Source organism: Lontra canadensis, unplaced genomic scaffold (genome assembly GCF_010015895.1).
Source record: "Lontra canadensis isolate GAN:19392208 unplaced genomic scaffold, GSC_riverotter_1.0 scaffold75, whole genome shotgun sequence".
In the NCBI taxonomy this organism is placed as follows: domain Eukaryota; kingdom Metazoa; phylum Chordata; class Mammalia; order Carnivora; family Mustelidae; genus Lontra; species Lontra canadensis.
The window spans coordinates 2,849,519-2,871,895 of NW_022631069.1; the positions used below are offsets into that span (position 1 = coordinate 2,849,519).

Sequence of the window (22,377 nt, forward strand, 5' to 3'; positions counted from 1 at the left end):
TAAAATGTCCATTTTTCAATAAAAAATTATAAGATATGCAAACAAACTTAAGAGTGAACTATTATCGGGGGCGGGGGGAGAAAGAAAGAAATACTACCTCTGCCCCTGACATCCCCTCCACTAATGCCAGCAGCACTCCCTCTCCCCCGCAGTCATGACAACCAAAAACACCTTCTAATATTGCCAAATGTCTCCTGGGGGAAGTAGGGCAAAAGCAGCCTGAGTGAGAACCACTGCCCTAAAGCAATACTAATCAACAGAATGTGGTACTGACACAAGGAAAGACATAGATCAGTGGAACCAATATTAAGAATCCGGTAATAAAATCTTACATTTATGATCCATTGATAGTTTACAAAGGTGTCAAAGCAATTTAATAGGGAAAGAGCAGTCTTTTCAATAAATAGTACTAGGATTACTCACATGCAACAGTGACTTTAGACCCTTACCATACATGAGAAATTAACTCCAAATGCATCCTAGACCTAAATGTCAGAGCTAAAATTATAAAACTTTTAAAAGAAAACGTTAAGTCTAAAGTTTCTGTAACCTTGGATTAGGCAACAAAAGGACAATCCATAAAAGAAAATCTTGATAAACTGACCATTATCATAATCAAAATATTTTGTATTTCAAAATACACCCTTAAAAATGAAAGGACAAATCACAATGTTAAAGAAAATAAATACGGAATATACAAAGAGCTCTTACAATGCAGTAAGATAAACAATCCTAGTTTTTAAGTGGGCAAAATATTTGAATGGACATTTTACAAAAGATACAGGAATGGCTAATAGCATAGATATTCACTCATTAGTCACTAGGGAAATACAAATTAAAACGACACTGAGAGACAACTTCACACCTACTCGAACGGCTATAAGGAATGAGAGAGAACAGCAAGCGTTGGTGGGGATCTGGAGAAGCTTGTGAGAAGCTGGTGGGAATGTAAAAACAGTGTTGAAGACAATCTAGCAGTTCCTTAAAGAGTTATACATAACTTTACCATATTACCCACCAGTTCCATTCCTAAGTGCGTATCCAAGAGAAATGAAAAACTATGTCCACACAAAGACTTGTCTGCAAATATTCATAACAGCATTATTCACAATAGCCAAAAAGGGGAGACAATCCATGTGTTCATTCGTTGGTTAGTGGAGACACAATGATATGTCCAGACAATGAAGTTATTTCCAGCAATCAAAAGGAACACTGATAAAGTATAAATCAATCAAGCAAGCAAGCAAGCAAGCAGGCTTGAAAACTTTGTTACGCTAGGTTAAAGAAGCCAAGTGCAAAAGACCACACGTGAATGATGCCATGCATATGAGATAGCCAGGAAAGGCAAATCTATAAAGACAAACATAGATCACCGGGTGTCAGAAGCCAGGATAGGAATGAAGGCTGACTGTAAGTGGGCATGCTGGGTCTTTATGGACTGAGAGTGTTGTATATCTCTGTAACCTCACTCAACAACCACCACTTCCCACTTGTGGTGGGAAAGCCTGATGTAAACTGCACCTCAAAAATGCTGGTATTAAAAAAACAAACAAACAAAAAAAGCTTGTATTTTTTTAAAAGAAGCAAATATCAAAAAATGAATTCTTATACTCTTACCCCACAAAGATAATGGCCACGTTCAGTGTACATTTTTTGCTGTGTGTTTTAGGAAAAAAAAAATTATTCCTATAGTTTTTAAACTGCTTGGTTAAAATAAATAAACTGCTTGGTTCATATACATCATGAACATATTTGGTTGTCATTACATTTTTTATGACAAAACTGCACAAGTCTTATTTCATAGAATCCTGAATGATAAAACTGGAAAACCGTCTTAAAGATTTTCTAATGCCTTCATTTTACCCCTCTTTTGGTTTCAATTTCCTTATGTATAAAATAAGGAGGTAGAACTAGATGGTTTTCTTGGGTCTCTTCTGCCCTAACTGCCCTTCCCCCCACCTTTTTCTTTTCTTTTTTTAAAGTAGGCTCCACACCCTGAGTGGAGTACAATGCTACAACTCGAGGCTTGAACTCATGACCATAAGATCAAGACCTGAGCTGAGATCAAGAATCACCCCAAGAATCAGACACTTGGGGTGCCTGGGTGGCTCAGTTAAGCATCTGCCTTCAGCTCAGGTCATGATCCCAGAGTCCTGGGATTGAGCCCTGCATCAGGCTCCCTGATCAGTGGGAAGCCTGCTTCTCCCTCTCCCACTCCTTCTGCTCTTGCTGTGTCTCTGTCAAATAAATAAATAAAATTGTAAAAAAAAAAAAAAAAAAAAAAAAAAGGTCAGACTCTTAATCAACAGAGCCACCCAGGCAACCATGCCTTCCCCTCTTCATTAAAAATTTTTTCTATTCCTTTAGAAATTATTACTCTGATCTGCTAATAAAAATAATTAGAAACAGTAACAGAACTTGTGAGCTCGTACCAGACCAGGTACATGGATTTTTCTCAAGTGAAATTTCTCCTGAAAATCCTATTATACTCTTTTTACCAACAAGAAAATTGTGATTTTCTGGGTGTTAAGAAATTGAAATTTTTGGACGGGGAAGGGAGAACAGGTTTAATGGTTACAGAGATGTGTTGGAAGTGATGAGGAAGTTTTGGAAATAGTGATGTTCACATAACATCGTTAATGTAACTATTAAGGCCAAGGCACTGTACCCTTAACACTGGTTAAAATAGCACGTTTTATGTTATATTTTATCACAGAATTTTAAAAAAATTGTGTTAGGTCGGCCAACAAGATGCTCTCATCTTACACATTATGCCAATTCCATCTCAGTAAAGCTTTTTTAAAAAAGCATATGGGTTCCATGCTTTTTAAAAAACAGCTTTACTGGGGCACCTGGGTGGCTCAGTCATTGAGCGTCTGCCTTTGGCTCAAGTCATGATCCGAGGGTCCTGGGATCGAGCCCCACATCAGGCTCCCTTCTCAGCAGGAAGCCTACTTCTCCCTCTCCCTCTGCTGCTCCCCCTGATTGTGTTCCCTCTCTCGCTGTCTCTGTCAAATGAATAAATAAAATCTGAAAGAAAGAAAAAACAGCTTTACCGAGATAGAAATGGCGTAAGTGGGTACAAACTTAAGTTGCCTATGATTTGATATGCAGTATGCATTGTGCAATGACCAGCACAATAAACTTAGTTAACATACCCACCATCTTACATACCTTTTGTGTGATGAGAACATTAAAATCTACTTTCTCAGCAAGTTTCAAGTATGTAATACAGACCTGTCAACTGTAATCACCATTCGTACATTACATCCCCAGAACTTACCTTACAGACGTCTGTGTCCTGTGGCCAGTGTTTTCATTTTCCCAACCCTTACCCCCAGTAATCACTCATCTATGATGTTTCTATGACAAACCCATTCTCTTAACATGAATGTTATCTGCATGTTGACAGTCTTTTCTAACCTAATAAATGGTGATGGAAATTTCAGGTATCTGGCAGAGGCCCAGATTTTATCAGTCCCAGAGACCTTACCCAGAGACCTTCTTTTTTTACCTGGTACTGTTTTAGTTGCTCTTGAAGAGGTAAGTCTGCAATGAATTTTGATATGGCCACAATGTATATTTCCTTGTTTGAAATTTTGATGAAGCTGAAATCCACTGTGCTGGAAAGAACGAGACCCTGGTTGTAAACTAGTTGTTTCAGGTTTTACTGCTACCTTATTTGATGCCACATGGGCTCAGTGTTTTAGATATCCTGTGTCTTTACAGTGTCAAGAGATTAAACCACTATAGTCTAGCTGCTCCTATTCCTCAAGCCCCCCCAAAGCCTGTCTTTGCTCAAGAATCAGGTCAGTTTTTTTTTTTTTTTTAAAGATTTTATTTACTTATTTGAGGGAGAATGAGTGAGAGAGAGCATGAGAGAGGAGAAGGTCAGAGGGAGAAGCAGACTCCCCAAGGAGCTGGGAGCCCGATGCGGGACTCGATCCTGGAAGTCCGGGATCATGACCTGAGCTGAAGGCAGTTGCTCAACCAACTGAGCCACCCAGGCGCCCTCAGGTCAGATTTTAATGTGACGGAATGAGATCCAGTGATTAAGGGAGCATTTAAACTTGATGACCTCAGAGAGTGGACTGGATCTTAGCGGTACCAGGCACGGTAACACCGGAAGATCGTCAGTTCTCAAAATCAGATGGGGTAAAAACTACCCCTTACAGGGGCGCCTGGGTGGTTCAGTCGGTTGAGCGTCCAGCTCTCAGCTTGGGCTCAGGTCATGATCTCAGGATCCTGGGACTGAGCCCTGCGTTGGGCTGGCTCCCAAGCAGGGAGTCTGCTTGAGATTCTCTATTTCTCTCTTTCCTTCAGCCCCTCCCCTCCACATGCACTCTCTCTCCAAAACAAATAAATCTTTTTTAAAAAAATCAATAAACCAATAAATGTTAACGATTAGCTGAACCAAAAGAAATGCTCTCTGAAGCTAGGAGACTGGAGACTACCAGTTACTATAAAAGCCAAAGTTGTCACGCAAGTAGGAAGGCTGAACTCTGTTGACATCAGTGGGTACGAATGAAGAGTAAACAGACTTTCACTTAAGGAACATCTTTATTTGATCTTTAATATACAATATTACCTTTAATTTATAAAAATTACATATGGAGAACATGACTGGAAATCAGTTCAAGAGCGGCCAGTGGGTACCGATCTAGGGGGTTATACTCACCCCGCTTACTAATTAAGGGAAAAATTTCATCAGTGAATTTGAGACCAGTGAGATTGAGGAATGGCATTTCAATTTCCAAATCCAGTAATTAAAATGGGGGATACCTTATTTAATTAATCCAACAAAAACTCATTTGTTTTCTAACAAATAATTTTTCCCAAGAGTGAGCTGAACTTCTCTCCATGGAGTGTCCTGGAAAGCAATTTGCCGTAGAATTCGGTAGCAGCAAGACATTTGCGATAAAAACCCTGTGCATATTAACATGCATAGATGTGGGTTTGTGTGTGTGTGTGTGTGTGTGTGCACGTGTGCGCTCACACTCACACCCACGGAACTGAAGCACTCTGCACAGGCTGGACCTAGAAAGGCAGCTCATCTACAGGCTTCCCCTCCTCTAGAATTTCCAAAGAGTTAAATGCCTATTTGATAAACCCATTAGTGAAATATCTCTCTGTCATGGTGGCTGGTGCACTGCAACGTATATACTAGTACTATGGTGTCGTGTAACTTGGAGTAATTTCATGAGCGCTGCCGGGCTCAAGCAAAGTTTAAAAGAGATGAGCTGCTCAGTCATGGAAATAGACCGACGCTGAGGGATGCTTTCATTTAGATATGAGGCATACTGACATTCTGAAATAATGCAATGGACTTGTTAAGGATCTGAGGCAAGTTATCCAGTAAGAGAAAAGGGAACTCTTCTTCTGGATTTATCTTTCCTCTGCACTCAGATTTAGGCCGTTCTAGAGGGAACAGGCAGCACCATTCTGCAGTCTGAAAAAGGAAGAGTGGCTTGCCAAATGGCAAGTGAGGCACGTAACCCATTTTCTGTTACTTCAAATTTTTCAAGAGATTGGCTTTTGCAGCACAAAGGTCAGAGATTTTATCATATTCCCCTTGGAGGGACCTGAGAGTCCTCAAGGGATGGGGGGAGCTCTTGCATCTCCAGTAAGCCAGAGTCCTGGTCCAAAGGTCAATGAGCAGGCCCAACTTGAAGAAACTACAATATTTTGACACCACAGAGACCCTCCTTATCACATGGGGTGTCTGGAACTATAGCATTAAATGACAAGGCAAGGAAACTGGCTGACAGCACACCCCCCAAACACCACCACCAGCAACAACAACAAATGCCTCTTTCATGATGGTCGTATCAGATTGAAACCTGAACAGACGCCACAAGAGTAGATCTACTTTCAAGACAACAAAATACATAGCTTTAGGTTACACAAAACCATACAATCATACATACACACAGTCTTTTTGCTTTGAAAATGAATTATGTAACTCAAACAGAGAAAAGATGCAGATCAAAGATTACATAAGGATCTTACAGAAATTAAACTTGGGATCAAAGGTTAACAACTATGACCCATGGGCCAAATCCAACTATGTTTTTATGAATAAAGTTTTATTGGAACACAGCTACACCCCTTCATTTACGTATTGTCTATACCAGCTTTCATGTTCCAATAGCAGAACTAAGTAGTAGAGCTAGGCCACTGTATGGTGCACAAAGTCTAAAGTCTTTATTATCTGGCCCTTTACAGAAAAGCTTGCTGACCCTTTACAGATCAAAGAATGTTTCTTTCCATCATGACCTGAATGAACTGAAGTAACAGAAGATCATCTTAACCTGTGTTCTTGAACCAGAAAAGTACATTAAAATATTTCCACATCATATTTAGCTACTCAACCATTCTGCTTAGAATCTGTGTAGCCAAAACTTTTAACAACTGTGTTTGTTAGTGTTTGTTAACAAACACAGACAATATTAAAAATCTGTATATAATTGTATTTATGTGTAATATCTATGTAAAGAATGGAAAATATACGAGCTAGAGAATTTGAAGGAAAGGAGACCTAATGAAAAAGAAGAACTCAAAATACGATTACTAGAAACTTGTTATTTGGAACTTAGACATATTTTAGTATATTTTTCTTTATATTAAACAGCACGGGACCATGACCAGGACCCTCAGAAAAGCAAGAACAATTTACAACTGCAGATTTTACCCATGACTTACGTGACAATATTTTTTGAATAGAAAATAACCAGCATTTCTATAAAACATTTTTTGATTATATAAAGAGATATAGCAAAATAAGAATGTTTTTATTTCTAAAGTAAATATTTTAGTCAACGTTGCATCAGAAGTATTTCTTTGACATTTTCCAAGAGACTTTAGTTATTAACTACAATTACAGTTGTTAGTATTATATAGTGACACATTGCTTAAAATATATTATAAACCATTTTTTTCCTCTTTAATTTAAACGAAATATAAAATTAAGGATTTTGTGACATAATTCATACTGGAAAATATTTAAAATGGTATGAATTACTCTTACACAGAAAATGCCAGTGGAATCACACAACGTTCTAATGCTTGAGAGTGCCTGGCACGATGCTCGGCACAGGCCGAGGGACTCCATGTTTGTTCACTCATTCTCTCATTCACTCGTGCATTCTTTCACAGAAATTCAGGCTGAAGGAAAAACTGCGCAACGAGAATGGCAAGCACAGTCTTATCAACAAATCTGTAGCTCGGACAAAGACTTTGGCAAAGGAGAGTGGAGATGAGAAGCCGATGGTCACAGTTCCAAACTGCTTGGTTAAGATCTACCAAGGGCAGCCCAGGGGTGCCTTAGCTGACATCACAAAGAAATGAGGGCCGGACATTTCCACAAAAGGAACACATTCCTCCAATACCCAGGCTTCACTCTTATATACAAATAACTGCTCAAAGACAGGCGTTAAGTGGGTGTCAGACACAAAACAGTACATACATGCAACCCACCAGAAAACAAGAACCCTCTGACTGGGGTCTTATTTTTCTGCAGAGATGACTTTTTGGTTAGGGCTGCATTCGCTTGGCTTAAACAACTTTAGACCGGTTTCAACAAAAAAGTATGACTCTAAAATTGTAAAAGAGAAATGCAGGAAGTAGAGGGGGTGTTCAACACCTCTATTTTTCTTTTCTTTAATGTACCAACTGATCTATCTACTTAGCACATTTGTGCCAAAGGCACAAAGTGAGGTGTCAGCTCTCTGAAGAGGCACCTGGAAAGGAGCATCTGTAGGCTCTTTGTGAAGGTGTTATACATGTAACGAGGATTTTAACCTGAGTAATAGGTCTACAAAATGCAAAGGACGGTAAGGGACTGTAGAAAGTAAATATACTCTTGGAAACTAAGTGGAATATGGGATAAGGGTTGATCCTGCAGGAAATAATTTTTTAAATCTGTTAAAAACAAAACAAAACAAAACAAAACATGACACTGGCAAGTCATTTGTAGCTGACTTTAATTGCCTTTGGTATTCAGAGAAAGAAACAATGGAAACATTGTAAGAAGTGCTAGTCTTCTCTCATCACAGGGAAGCGAGCTGGCGGTGGAGAACACCCATCCTCTGCCCCTCTCAGACTTTTCGCTTGGGGGAGGACTGGCCATGCTCTGGCAACTCTCCGCCCCCTCTTAAGCCCCAGTCAGCCCAGACCTAGAAACCCAGCACTGGCGGGGAGGCGGCTCAGTCTTCTCCTTCCTTGAGAGGCTCCCGGGAGCCCAAGGAGGCCCCTTACTCTGCACACTTCTGAACAAAGTGTGGGTGGGCTCCCCGCCAGGCGCCCAGTGGCTATTTGCTACCTCAAGTTGTTCACACTTTTTAGGGACTCGTAAGTGGACTTGTGCTATTTTTAGGAGGAAGGCCAACACATTTTGAGAAAAAAATACTCTCCCTTTCTAAAGTTAGTCATCTACCCTTCTCATTTAAAAATTTCAGTCTTTCAAATAGTAAAAGATATAATTTAAAAATGTGTGCTAAAATTTAACTCTCTTAAAAACGTAAATAATGCATTGACTCCACATCCTTATTTTATAGATATACTGAGAAAAAGGGGCATTTACCACTTACGGGTCATCTCCTAAATCGTGAGGACTGTTTGACTCTTGGTGGCATAAGATGATCACTCTTAGAAAATAATTATACTAATTTATTAAATCTTTTCTCCAATTTAAATCTACTACATGCTAAAAGGTTACACAGAAAAGCTATCAAAATAAGAAAATATGTCTTCAGAATTCCAAGGTGGGCTTCTTCCCTAAACACTGTTTCATGAAATCTCCAAATTCAGAGTAAATATCAGACTAGTTACACTGCTCCCAACTTTTATTGTCAATGGAAGCTGTTTGTATTAAATGTAAAGAAGAAAAAGTGTCTTGCACCGTGACATAAACTCAAGGGACAGAAAATTTATAAGCATACTTATCTTACAATACAGTTCTGGAAAAAACTTAAGTTCTTCCCCCCCCAAAATAAAGAAATAGTAATTTCTTTAAAAATAAGTATCACTGCAAAATCTATTGATGGTAAGAGAAACTCCCTTAGGTATATCCCGAATTTAGTTAATATGATTATACCACATTTTTTTTCTATTAAAAATTACTTTGAAGCTCTTCTTTGGATTTCTATAAATACCCTTGCAGAAAATAAAAGCTGAATTTTATTTTTTACATAAAGTATTTGTGAAAAGCTCACTCATCTGATAATAAAGGATCCCCTGTTACCGTTCCAGATAGAGCGTTTAAGCAAGTTTCATTGTATTTTGTTTTTTGATTTAATAGGTTGTAAAAGAAATTTGGGTAAATTCAGAGCTGCATAATAGTATGGTGAATTTTGCCAAGCCACGTAAAGTCGTTAAGTTGAGGGATTTTACTAAATTTATAACAACGTTAAAGTGGATAAAGTTCACTTGGTAGATTTGCTGGTTTGGAAAAAAAAAAAAAAAGTCTCCTCCCAACAAAACCAAGGCTTTCTCTTAGAACAGGTTTCAAGGCGACAAACTGTAGCGATTCCCCCACTTTTGGTCATGCTACCAACACTAGACTGATCAACATGCACAAAATCCCAAACCCAGGCTCATAAGTAGTGGTTATGATAAATACCAGTTTCAATGATTCCATATGGAGACAAAGACTTGAAGAGTATTCTTTGTGAGATCGTGCCCCCAGAGAAAATTAAATTTAACCAAGAAATTTCAATGGGATACACTGGGATCTGAAATGGTTGCCAGTCTGGTCGTCCAATGGGGAACTTGAAAACTGAAACAGGGACAGATACTCGGGTTTCTTTTTCCAGTCTTCATTGCTCTCGATGCAGTTCCACCGTTCTTAGTCTGTTCTAGTTCCTTCCATTATTAAAAATGGAGAAAAGGGGGAGAACCGGTAAGTAAAGATTTGATTTGAAAGCTGCTCCGCTTTGGAAGGAACACATTTAGAATTGGTTCCCAAGGCCATTTCTCACTCCCACAAGGTGCTCCACATTCTTGGCTTATTCTTAGGCAGTCCAGACTCCAGACTCCAGGACTCTAAAACAATATAGTAGTAACAGGCAAAATTTCCCTTGTGACCATCTCTTTACGAATCCAAGCAGACCAGGTCTTTGTCTTACACATACCAGAATATGTTTTGGTCAGGTATAAAATGGAATCATTTCAAAGTTGAGATATCTACAAGTTGAAAAGTCCTGTGGGGCACAGTCATGTTTCACCCTGCCATGGTGACTTACGAGGTCCAGGTTTCCCAAAGCCCCCTCTCCAGACTAATTTCTGTAGTGGTCCATGTAAACAAAACACAGGTGAGAATGGTCTTTCTGGAGCTGCTTTCATCGAACAGCAGGATTTCCTGAAAGTGTGGTGTTGGCTAAATGTAACACAGGCAGAGGATGAGCCTCTGTATTGAATACCCAGTGGTCTAAAGGTAAAAGGTCATCATTGGAGAACAGCAGATACAAGTATCTGAAAATAAAAGGGAGAGAAATGAGTTTCAATTAGAGTTCAACAAGATCAAGTGAGCTAGTTACAGCAGCAGAGGAAACCAAAAGCCTATTCTGAAGAGCTCTGAAGAAAAACACATCACAGGATGAAACTCACTCACTCACACGATCTAAAACATAGTAACAACATGTTCTAGAATAGTGAGGTGCATAAGAAAATCCAGTAAGATGCACCCATGGACTGCCGATGTGAGACAGTTTACAAAGTCCACACACCTGTTGGAAGCACATCAGACAGCAAAGCTGTAAGTCGGCTCCCTCGTGAACGAACAAACCACTTTGTGATTTTTCACAGACATTCTTTTAAAAGTCACACATAAGATCAATCATCTACTTTGGCAGCTTACAGAGCTCATAGTACAAGTAGAAGGTGATTAATTCACATTTATTAACAGACACTGAAGGAAATAACTAGCATATTATCTGGACCTAGCAGAGATTTTTATATACTGGTACTTTAGTAGTAGGAGTTTTTGTAGTTTTTCCAGTAGGTAATGCAAACTGTTTAATGAAGGTTTCAGAAACACTATGGATTATAAGAATTTTGTGCTTGCTCTCCATAGGTAATAGCACTGTGTATTTGAAGGCAAGGATTCCCAACCTCCCTATGGGCACTGCAAGCCACGGTGATAGAGCTGACACAAACAATAATTGTTACCTATAATGCTGGGCATATTCCAATCTAAATTCTATTAAAGGGGTCTTTAAGGTGAGCATAAAAAAAACAACTCCAGAGAGTCAGGAAATCTGGGTTCTAACTCCTCATTAGGATTTGAAAAAGAACTCCTTTACAATGATTTTGCTGAAATTCCTTTATCTTAAAAATAGCACATTTATATCTTTTCTGATTACCATTACAGTTCCTAGATGACCGAGTGAAAACAGACAGCATTGAGGCAACGTTGTAACTGGTAAAGCTGGAATGGAGAGTAACAGGGCTTCTAACCTCCCTGACCCTAGATCTTGAGACCTGCTTGACTCGAATTCATTCACCATGTCATGGGCAGAGAAGCTGGAACTGAAAAAAACAGACTTGGCTGGAGGTAGCAAGAGACTGCTGGGTCTACTGTAGGGAGGCCGGAAGCACGAGCTCTTGGAGTTCTGGGCACAAATATATCCGGAAGCGCTATGTTCTGTGCAATCCCATGTTTCTTGGTTAAATATGGGCTGATGGGTCAGGCTTGCTCTAATTTCATCACTTCTTGAAAGAGAAGAGAGAAAATTCAAGTCTCCCACAAAATGATTCCTTTCCATGGGGGATGCTATGGAAGTACCGGATATAAACACAAACATAAAAATTAATAATGAATGTGCAGGCTTTAGATAACAAAAAGGGACATTATTTTGAGTTCTTTAAGGAATATTAGTTTTAAACCATCATTTTAAAAAAGATCCTAATTAAGGGTGCCTGGGTGGCTCAGTCGGTTGATACTCAAGACTCTGTTTTGCCTTGGGTCGTGATCTCGTCCGGGTCAAGGGATTGGGCCCCACGCTGGGCTCTGTGCTCACCACAGTCTGCTTGTCCCTCTCCCTCTGCTCCTCCCCACAGCTCTCTCTCCCTAAAATAATAATAAAAGGAACCTAATTGAATACTACTGTAGTGGGTTGAACAGTGTGCCCGCCTCCCCCATTCACGTCCATCTGGAGCCTCAGAATGTGACCTTATTTAGAGACAGGGTGTTTGAGGATGTCATCAATTATGGATCTTGAGATGAAATCATCCTGGATTTAGGGCCTACCCTAAATCCAGTAACTTGAAATTTGCAGGAGAAAGGAGAGGGAGATTTGGACCCAAAGGCACACAGGGAGAAAGGTCATAAGCAGCCAGAGAAAAGGATTAAAGCTATGCTGCCACAAGAGGGAATGATCTTCAGACTTCAGGTCTCCAGAATCAGGAGAGACTAAATTTCTGTTAGCCATCAAGTTTGTGGTAATTTCTTAAGGCAGCCCGAGGAACTAACACAACGTCCAACCCGACCTCCAGGATACCTCTAGACCTTAAGCACTGCTGCTAGGTCCAAGGGGCCTGGAGCAGGACTAGAGAGCAGGGGTTAGACATATGGGGACACATACATACCATAAATTCCCAGACACACACACACTATGCATACACTCTCTCTCTCTCTCACACACACTCCCATAGAAACACACAGAACCCCCCCACACACTCCCATAGACACAAAGACCACACACTCTCACAAACACATACACACACACTCCCAGACACACAAAGACCACACACACACTCTCTCTCTCTCACACACACACACACACACACACAGACCACACATTCCCAGACACACACACACCACACCCTCACATACACATTCCCAGACACACACACACCACACCCTCACATACACATACCCACAGACACACACAAGACCACACACTCACACACACTCCCGTAGACACATACATACCACAACACACACTCATACACACTCTCACAGACTCCCACAGATACACACACACTCACATAAACACATACCACATACATATTCTCACAAATTTATAACAAAATCAATGTTTGAAATTAAAGTAATATAGCTAAATAACGGTTTTTAATTTTGGATTACACATTCAGAAAAAGATGTAGAGGTATACTATTAGTGATTTAAGACTTTTAACCTGGATTTTAAAAGTAGAACTGGAGAAGTGTGATCTGTGCTGTGAAAGTTGAGAAGTCTAGAGTCTAAATTAGCTACTGCACTACTCATTTTCCCTTTAGTATGAATTTTCTTAAAACTAAGGTTTTAATAGATGACAAGTGGTGCTGACAAAAGCCTATAGGCATATAAAAAGATGCTATTAAGGACCTCAGTCTGAACAGATGTGTAGCTTACTTTTTAGAGCTATTTAAAAATGTTGTTCATATATGTCTCTCTTAGCTTTCTCTCATCTAAAGACAAGGTATTTCAAGGTGGTGATGCCAGGAGTCATCTCAACACAAGTGTTGGTAGTAAATGAACAGGAAGTTTTCAGCAAGAGAAGTCAACCAAATCTGAGGAGAAAAATTTAAGTGTCAACACAGAAATGGTAAGGCTGAAAGAACCAACTGCCAAGTTAACATGTACTTACTTACTTGGGCCTCTATGCTGACTTATCAAACAAGCCTTGGTGACTCATTTATTCTTCTTCACAACTACCAATGGCAATGTCCCGTGTATCACAGAAAGATGTTACAACTCTAAAAAGGTTTGCATTTACATGTATATGTAACTCATTTAAAAAAAAAAACAACTCTTAGATTGTTTGAAAAATAACTTAAAACTTCCATTTCATTTATACTTCTAATGTTTAAACAATGTCTTTGGAACAGACTGGTTAGAAATCAAATTAAATTGAAACGTACTCAGTGGAAATTAAGTTCTAAAAGATGACACACTGGGACACGTGGTTGGCTGCGGTGGTTACGCTTCCGGCTCTGGGTTTTGGCTCAGGTCATGACCTCATGGCTTGTATGATGGAGCCTGCACTGGGCTCCCCGGGCTCCCCACTCAGTGAGGAGTCTGCTTGAAGATTCTCTCCCTCTTCCCTCTCCCCGCCAAATAAATAAATCTTTAAAAAAAAAAGCTGCATTAAAACACACAATTTTAATCTCGCCAAAAGGACCTGCCCCTCTCTGCTTTTCCCCACATCTCCTCTCAAATCTTAAAGTGTTTTTTGTTTTGTTTTGTTTAGGGGAAGAGGTGGGGAAAGAAGAAATCTTAAAACTAATGTGGGTATATTACAAATCGAAATGCAAAATATACATGCATTTTTTTTTTAAAGATAAATTAAGAAAGCAGATACTTCTGATTACTGCAATGGTTTAGGCTTTGTCTTGCGATATAAGGGAGCTGGGAGGGATTCATTTTCCTCTGCCCTTAGGGGCTGAATAAGTTAGGAAGATTTTGCCTGCAGGATACAAGATACCTAAACTACCTGAACAGTGGGTGTTAGCTTCTACAACAAAAGCCCAGAGGTAGATGATAACAAAATCTGGTTTATTTAACAGTAAAACACTATCAGAGCTCTGGGTTTTATAAAGTTTAATAAAATACTAAATTTTTCCTGGTGCCAAAACACCTTATCCTTCCTTCCCTCTTCTTAGCTGGCTGCTTTGAGAAAACGGTCCCTCTGAAATGTACATAAATCTTTTTAAAAGTTGAATAAACTTCTTGCAGGCTGTACAATTTAGTTTCTCCTAGTGGCCTGCTTTTGCAGTGTAATCATCAAGGAAGATGAACCCCAGTGTCCCTATCACTGTGGGACTCTAGCTCAGGTGGCTTTCTCTCTAAAGCTCCTAACTAACCCTTATCAGAGACAGAAGTGTCAGTTGTCCTTTGAATAAAGACAATTGATTAGCACAGATGGTCACCCCAATCACCCCAACGTGAATTTAGAATGAACTATGTATAGCAAATGGTGCCGTGCAGGAACTATTCTTACATATGGACAAGTTACAATTTATCTTCAGAACACGTAAATAAGGGATTGTATCTGCCTGGTTATATGGGAAGGTGAAATTTCTTTCTGTCTTTGCAATCTGCCTGTGATGCAAATTACAGCCTGGTTTCATGCTTATCCAATGATAAAAATGTTTTCTAAAATGTTTTCTTTCTCTGCTATATTCATGGAGAGGATTTTTTGGGTTGGCAGAAGATCTGGTTTCCAATTTTTGCTCCCGTCCTCAGGATCTTCAAGATTTTCTTGACTTTCTTCTCAGAATTAGAAGATGCTCCATACCTTACATCTCCACTCAAGTCCAAAGCAAAAAAGTAAAGGGAGATCTCTCTGCAGGTGTAGGTCTATTCTGATAGTCTAATACATGTGTAGTAAGTAGTATTTCATTGTAGTTGCAATTTATTCTAATCATGTCTAGCATTTTTTTCATGAGCTTACCTGCCATCCTTATATATTCTTTTATGAAGTATCTGTTTAATTCTTTTGCCAGGTTTTAAATTGGGTTGCATATCGTCTTACTGTTGAGATTTTAGAATTTGTCATATCACCCAGAATTATATAGTTTGCAAAAATTTTATCCCAGTCTGTGCCTTATCTTTTCATCTCTTCATTTTCTTTCATTCTTCTTCAAATGTCTTTCAGAGAGATTTTTTAAAATTTTAGACCAACTGATCAACTCGTTCTTTTATGTATCATGCTTTGGTGTATATCTAAAAAATCTTTGCTTAGCCCAAGGTCCCAAAGATGCTCTTCTCTGTTCTCTACTACAAGCTGTACTTTTCAGGTTTTTTGGTTTTTTTTTTTTTTTTTAATAAGATTTTATTTATTTACTTGACAGAGACACAACGAGAGAGGGAACACAAGCAGGGGGAGTGGGAGAGGCAGAAGCAGGCTCCTTACTGAGTAGGGAGCTTGATGTAGAGCTCTATCCCAGCACCCTGGGATCATGACCTGAGCCGAAGGCAGATGCTTAATGAGTGAGCCAACCAGGTGCCCCTGTACTTTTAGGTTTTAAACTTAGGTCTATGATACATTTTGAATTGATTTTTTTGTATATGCATATAGAAATCCAATTATTCTATCACCTTTTGTTGAAAAGAATATCTTTTTTCATTGCAATGCCTCTGTACCTTTGTCAAAAATCAGGTGTCCAAATATATACCAGGTTTTTCCTCTCTGGACTCTCTATTCTATTCCATCAATTTATTTGCCTAGCATTACACCAACATCACAATGTAATGATCACAGCTTTATAGTAAGTCTTGAAATCAGGCAGTGTTACGCTTTGAACTTTATTCTTTTTCAAACTTGTTTTGGTTTTTCTAGGTTCTTCACATTTCCACATGAAATTCAGAAACAGCTTTCTAATTTCTGTAAAAAAGTCTCTTAAGATTTCAATCAATAGATCAATCTGAAAAGAATGAACAATACTTAGTTTTCAGAACCATCAACAAAGTGAATCTCTCCATTTAATTAGGTCTTTAATTTCTTTCAGCAATGATTTTTAGTTTCTAGTGTACAGGTCTTTCATGTGTTTTGTCAAGATTTATCCCTAAGTATTTCATAATGTCATGGTACTGTGTTTTTCAGCTTCAATTTCAGTTCATGCTTAATACATACATAATTAATTTTGATATACTAATCTTGCATCTGCAACTGTGCTAAATGCTCAATAATTCTAGTAACTTTTCAGTAACTCCACAGGATTTCCTACTTTGATGACCACAACTTTTATGAAAAAAAGATAATTTTACTTCTTCTAGTCTGGATGTCTTTTATTTCTTTTTCTTGTCTGACTATACTAGCCAGAACCTCCAGTTCAAGGCTAAACTGAAGTGAAGATAACAGACAGAAATCCTTGTCTTATTCCTGATCTTAGGAGGAACACATTCAGTTTTTCAGTATGAGGTTAGGTGTAGATTTTTCATTTATGCTCTTTACCAAGTTGAGAGAATTCCTTTCCATTCCTGGTTTGCTAAGAGTCTTATCAGGAAGGGATGTTCGATTTTGTCCAATAATTTTTCTGTGTCTACTGAAATGATCATATGGTTTTTCTTTTTCAGTTCACTGATTTTCAAATGTCAAACCTCCATGCCCAGAGTAAATCTACTTGGTCATGATGTGTTATCTATTGAATAGGTTGTTAGATTTAATTTGCTAAAATCTTGTTTAGCTGCTTTATGCATATTTGTTCACAAGGGATATTAGTCTTGTTTCCAATGAGAACCCTGCCATCATTCTTGCATGTGTTGCTTTCTACCTAACTCGTTTTTCTCCTCTGATGGCTTTTCAGACTTTTTTTCATTACCACCAGTTTTAAGCAATGTGATTATGATGTGCCCTTGGTGACATATTCTTCATGTTTCTTGTCCTTTGACTTTGTTCAGTTCCTTCGAGTGGGTAGAAGTTTGGAAAGATTTTGGCCCATATAAATATATTTTTAATCCTTTCTTCTGTCCTCTCCACTTCAGACTTCACATATTTTAAGCAACCTACAGTTGTCGCACAGCTCACCGATACTCTTTGCATTTTTATAAGATTCTTTTTTGGCTCTTGTTTTCATTTTGATTTTAGCTGCAATGTCTTCAAGTTCACAAATCTTTTCTTTTGCAAGTTCTAATCTGCTATTAATCCTCTTAAGGTGTATTTTTCAATTCAGACTTTGCAGTTCCCATTTCTGGAAGTTTGATTTGGATTTTATTATCTCCCATGTCTCTCTTTAATTTCTTTAATATATGGGATTAATTGTAATAACTGTTTTAATGTCCCCTGCTAATTCTAACAGTTATAACTGAGCTCTGAGTCAGTTTCAGTTGATTATTTTCATTACTGGTCATCCCTTCCTGCCTGGTATACCATACATGGCATCCTTGGCTCGATGCCAGACACTGAGTTTTACCTGTGGTTGCTAGATAATTTTGTATTCCTATAAATCCTGAGTTTTGTTCAGGTATATAGTTAAGTTACTTGGAAACAATTTGATACCTCAAGTCTTGCTTTTGTGACTATGCAGATCCAAAGCAAGAGATTATTCCTCACCACTGAGGAAGGACCATCCTGAGTACTCTACTCCATGCCCTGTGAATTATAAGATTTTCTAGTCAGGCTCCTGGGAACAGGCACTGTTTCTGACCCTGTGTGGTCACCATAAACTGTTCCCTTTAATTCCTCATAGAGGATTCTTTCCCCCACTCGGGTATAGTTTCTTCCCTCTGCTAACTACTCCCAGAGGGATTCTCTGGGGTTCTCTCTCTGTGTAGCTCGCTGTTCTCTGCTACTCTCCTATAAACACCAGCTATTTTCATTTCCTTGGACTCACAACTCCGATCTCCTCAGGGAACCTGCTGCACTCAGCCTCATGTCCCCTTCCCTGTGCTGTGGGGAACCTCTACCAAGGCAGCAAGCTGCGGCAAAGCCAGGGCTGCTGGTTTGTTTCCCATCTCTCAGAGACCACATTCCTTCACTGCCTCCTCTCCAGTGTTTTGAAAACCATTGTTTCCTATATATTTCATCTGTTGCTTTGGGTAGAAGGGTAAATTCTGGGCCTTGTTACTTCATCTTGGAGGAAGAGTTGGTTCTTCCATTTTGAGATACTTTGTCAAACAATTTGCTAAACACCATGTATTTTCATGGAATCACTTAATCCTCTATTATTAAACCAATCCAAAAAGAACATTAGAGTTAGTCCAGAAAGAACTTGTTCTGAGGAAGCCTTTCTGGCTCTTCTTGATCACTAATTTTTCTCCAAAGTCTTCCTATCTTCATATCAAAGTCTTATGACTTTCTAGAACTTTGTGAAAATGGACATTAAATCCATCTACTTTTATTTTTCTCAATCCAACTTTTCCCTTCTTTAAAATTAGCTACCTATTCTGTTTTTTCTCTGCATCATTCCTGAAAGAGTATTAATTACAAAATTACATGTATAGTAATATCTTGATATAAAATTTCTTAGCATCCTGGCAATCATTTAAAATAACAAGTTACTTTTCTTCCTTTGGGACTCTAGTTTTCTCTCAGCCATACTTGTATTCCTTTAGTTTCCTTTAGTTCCATTTATTTTTCTTTAGTTTCCTTTCACCCCAGGTATAAGTTATAGGGGTTGGAGGGGGGGGTGGGATGGGAGTTAAAGTGTTGATGCTTTGCATTTTATCTTATGATTCCCTTTTGAGGAATGCCATTGCTTCTCCGATTTTTCATTGTGGTTAAAAAAAAAAACACATAATATAAAATTTATCCCCTTAATCTTGCCATTTGTGACAACACAGATGGACCTACAGGTTATTATGCTAAGTGAAATAAATCAGAGAAACACAAGTACCATATGATTTCACTCATATATGGAGTCTAAAAAATAAATAAATAAACAAAAAGCAGAATCAGACCCATAAATACAGAGAACAAACATGGTTGCCAGGGGTGGGGGATGGGCAAAATGGGTGAAGGGGAGAGGGAGACATAGGCTTCCAGTTATGAAATGAGTAAGTCACATGGATAAAAGGTATAGAAGAGGAAACACGGCCAATGATACTGTAATAGCACTGTGGTGACAGACGGTGACAGATGGTGGCTATACTTGTGGTGAGCGTAACACAGACCGAGTTATTGTATCAGTATGCTCTCTACACCTGAAACTAACACTAACACTGTGTGTCAACTATAGTTTAAAACAGAAACAAAGAAATTTACCATCTTATTTTTAAGTTCGGTAGAGCTATGTATGTTCACACAATTGTGAAACAGATTCCTGAACTCTTTAATCTTGCAAAACTGAAATTCTACACCCTTTCAAGCAACAATTCCCCTTTTCCCTTCCCCCAGTGCCTGATAAACCACCTTCTACTTTCTGTTCCTATCAGTTTGGTTAGAGGTACTTTACACGAGTGGAATCATAACAGTCTTTTTGTGACTGGCTCATTTCACTGAACATAATGTTCTCAACGTTCATCCATACTGTTGCTTCCCTGATGTTGATTCTAGAAGCCTATCTCCCATTACTTCTAATGAATATTCTTTAGTAAGCCCAGTTTCTTTACTGTCTTTTTGAAGAACAATAGCATTTGTTTTCTCAAGCTGGATCCCTTTTCATGAACTGACTTTCTGCTTTACCTCACCTATTAACATGTAGCATTATCTCAAACTTTTTTCATGACTACTCCAGCCCACGCCAAAGTTCCCTTCTTTGAATCTCTAAAACATTTATATTCTATTTAGCACTTGACTATACAGTTTGTACTTTTACTGAATTTGCCCAGGGCCAGAAATAAGAGATTTCTTAACTAGACTACAAGCTCCTCATACAGCGTTATGTTTCATACACTTTAATTTCCAAATAGCACAATTCTGAAAAGAGAGCAGTTACTTAATAAATACTTATGGATTTGACTTAGTTTGCAAATCAGCTGTCAGGGGTAAGGGTGCAGAGAACAGCACAGAACAGGAGATTTAATGCTACTTTTCCAGCTGGAAAAATAGTCATTTTCTCATGGTAGGAGGTTAACTTTAGGATCTAGTTACAGACAAGATAAAAGATGAAAGATAAATGGAAGGGAATAGTGGCTTGGTTTTTCCAATCTTTCCTCCCGAACGGTTTTTTCCTTGGCTAAGAATCCTCACTCCAAAAATCTCATTGATTCCTCCCTCTCTCCTAAATATATTACTTGGACACTTTTGATTACAAATTTAGAAGTCATGCTACTCTTGATGCTTTACTGACAAAACTATTATCAGAACTGTCTTTGAACCTACTTCAAAACCTTCTTTACTAGGGGATTAGCTTTAATAGTCTGATAGCTGGCTAACTGTGCTTTCATTTGCTTATGCTGAGAATAACTTGACAGGCAGGGGCAGATAACAGGGGCTATAAAAAGGAGAACCAGAACTACTGGAGGGCAGGAAAGCAACATCAGTAACAATATCTGTCCTGGGCAACAATTTACTAGCTTTCCCTCTTCCCCTGCCCTAGTATTTTACTATAAAACCTTCACACCTCAGAAACTTCAAAAGAATTTTATGGTGAAACCCATACATGCTTACCTCCTAGACGCTACAATTAGCATTTTGGTATAGTTCTTGATTACAGGTCTATTACCCTTTCCTATTTACTTTTCTTGTATTACTATTACCTTTTTCTATATTAATAGTTTTCTTTATCATACTAAAATATTCCATCTAGAAAGAACAGCTAATTAGCAAACCTAGCTAAGTATCAAGAAAAACTTGATCAATAAAATTGTTTGCAAAGAGAAAACTGGAAGTCTCACCAGAACTTTTATAACAACTTTAGGCAACAATATTTACTTAAGTTTTGAGAGGAAGACTGTTGCTACAAATTTTGGCTCCTATGGTTTCATCTATGCCATCTCTACTTTAAGAAGAAGATCAGAAACATTTAGAATTTTATTTAATAATAGCAAATTATTTGGCAGTAACTATTTGATAATAGCCAATGAGGTACCATTACTTTTAAGGGGAGAATTAAAAACTTCCTGGAAAGAAAAAATTAAGAGCAAAATACTTACAGGTAGTCAAATGGTAAACAAACATAATTCCTTTTTTCCCCCCAATTCCTTTCAAAAGCATAGGGCACATGCCATCAAAAAGAGAATAACAGATACACAAAACACGGTATACCCTTACAACAGGATACTACTTACCAACAGAAAAAAGTGATCTACTGATATATGCAATAACACTGACTAATCTAAAAAACATTAGGCACAAAAGTAAGTACATACTGCATGATTGCAATTACATGAGATTCTAGGCAGGCAACCTACAGTGACCAAAAGCAGCTACGTATTTGGAGGTGGGGCAGAAATCACTCACTGCAAGACTAGGAACTGAAGTGTTCCAGAGTAACTGGGATGTTAGTTACCCAGGCATATATATCTGCCCAAAGACAATAAACTGCACATTTAAAGTACTTCCTTAAAGTGGATTAAAAAAAAAAAAAGACTAAAAGGAAAGGATGGAAAAGGAAATGAACCCCATTATGTGTTATTGCTATATGAATACAATCTGGATTGTAGCTCCCTCTACTGCAGCAAAAAAAAAAAAAAAAAAAAAAAAGGCAAGGATATTTCAAAGTAATAGGCTTGAAACTAAAAAAAAATGCTTCTATTAAAGAGTGCCAGTGAAATTCACTCTGTGTATGTGGGTGTACCTACCATTTAATATTTGGATTGCACTGTAACACTGTGGTGAGTCCTAAGAGGAATTAAAAACCATGCGGACCATGGTTTTGGTCCTCCAGTGGACCAGCAGTTCAGGAGACTGGACAACATAACACAGCTAACAGCAATGATCTGCCCACCTGACCGCATGGGGTACTGGCTATCCCTTGTCAGCATAGGTGATTCCTTGACCCCTAGGTTCTGCCATAAATGGTGCACTGACTCACAGGGGTCAGCAGTTCCTC

At 38.5% G+C, this 22,377-nt stretch overlaps 1 protein-coding gene across 1 annotated transcript in view; it reads right to left on the reverse strand.

The window, feature by feature from the left end:
• Window positions 1-9,646: 9,646 nt before the first annotated feature.
• Window positions 9,647-22,377, reverse strand: part of MAN1A2 (mannosidase alpha class 1A member 2) — a 182,391-nt gene continuing 169,660 nt past the window's right edge. The window contains exon 13 of the mRNA XM_032881268.1: window positions 9,647-10,470. Within this exon, the coding sequence (XP_032737159.1) occupies window positions 10,338-10,470 (133 nt within the window). The 3' untranslated portion in view covers window positions 9,647-10,337. The remainder of the gene's footprint in view (window positions 10,471-22,377) is intronic.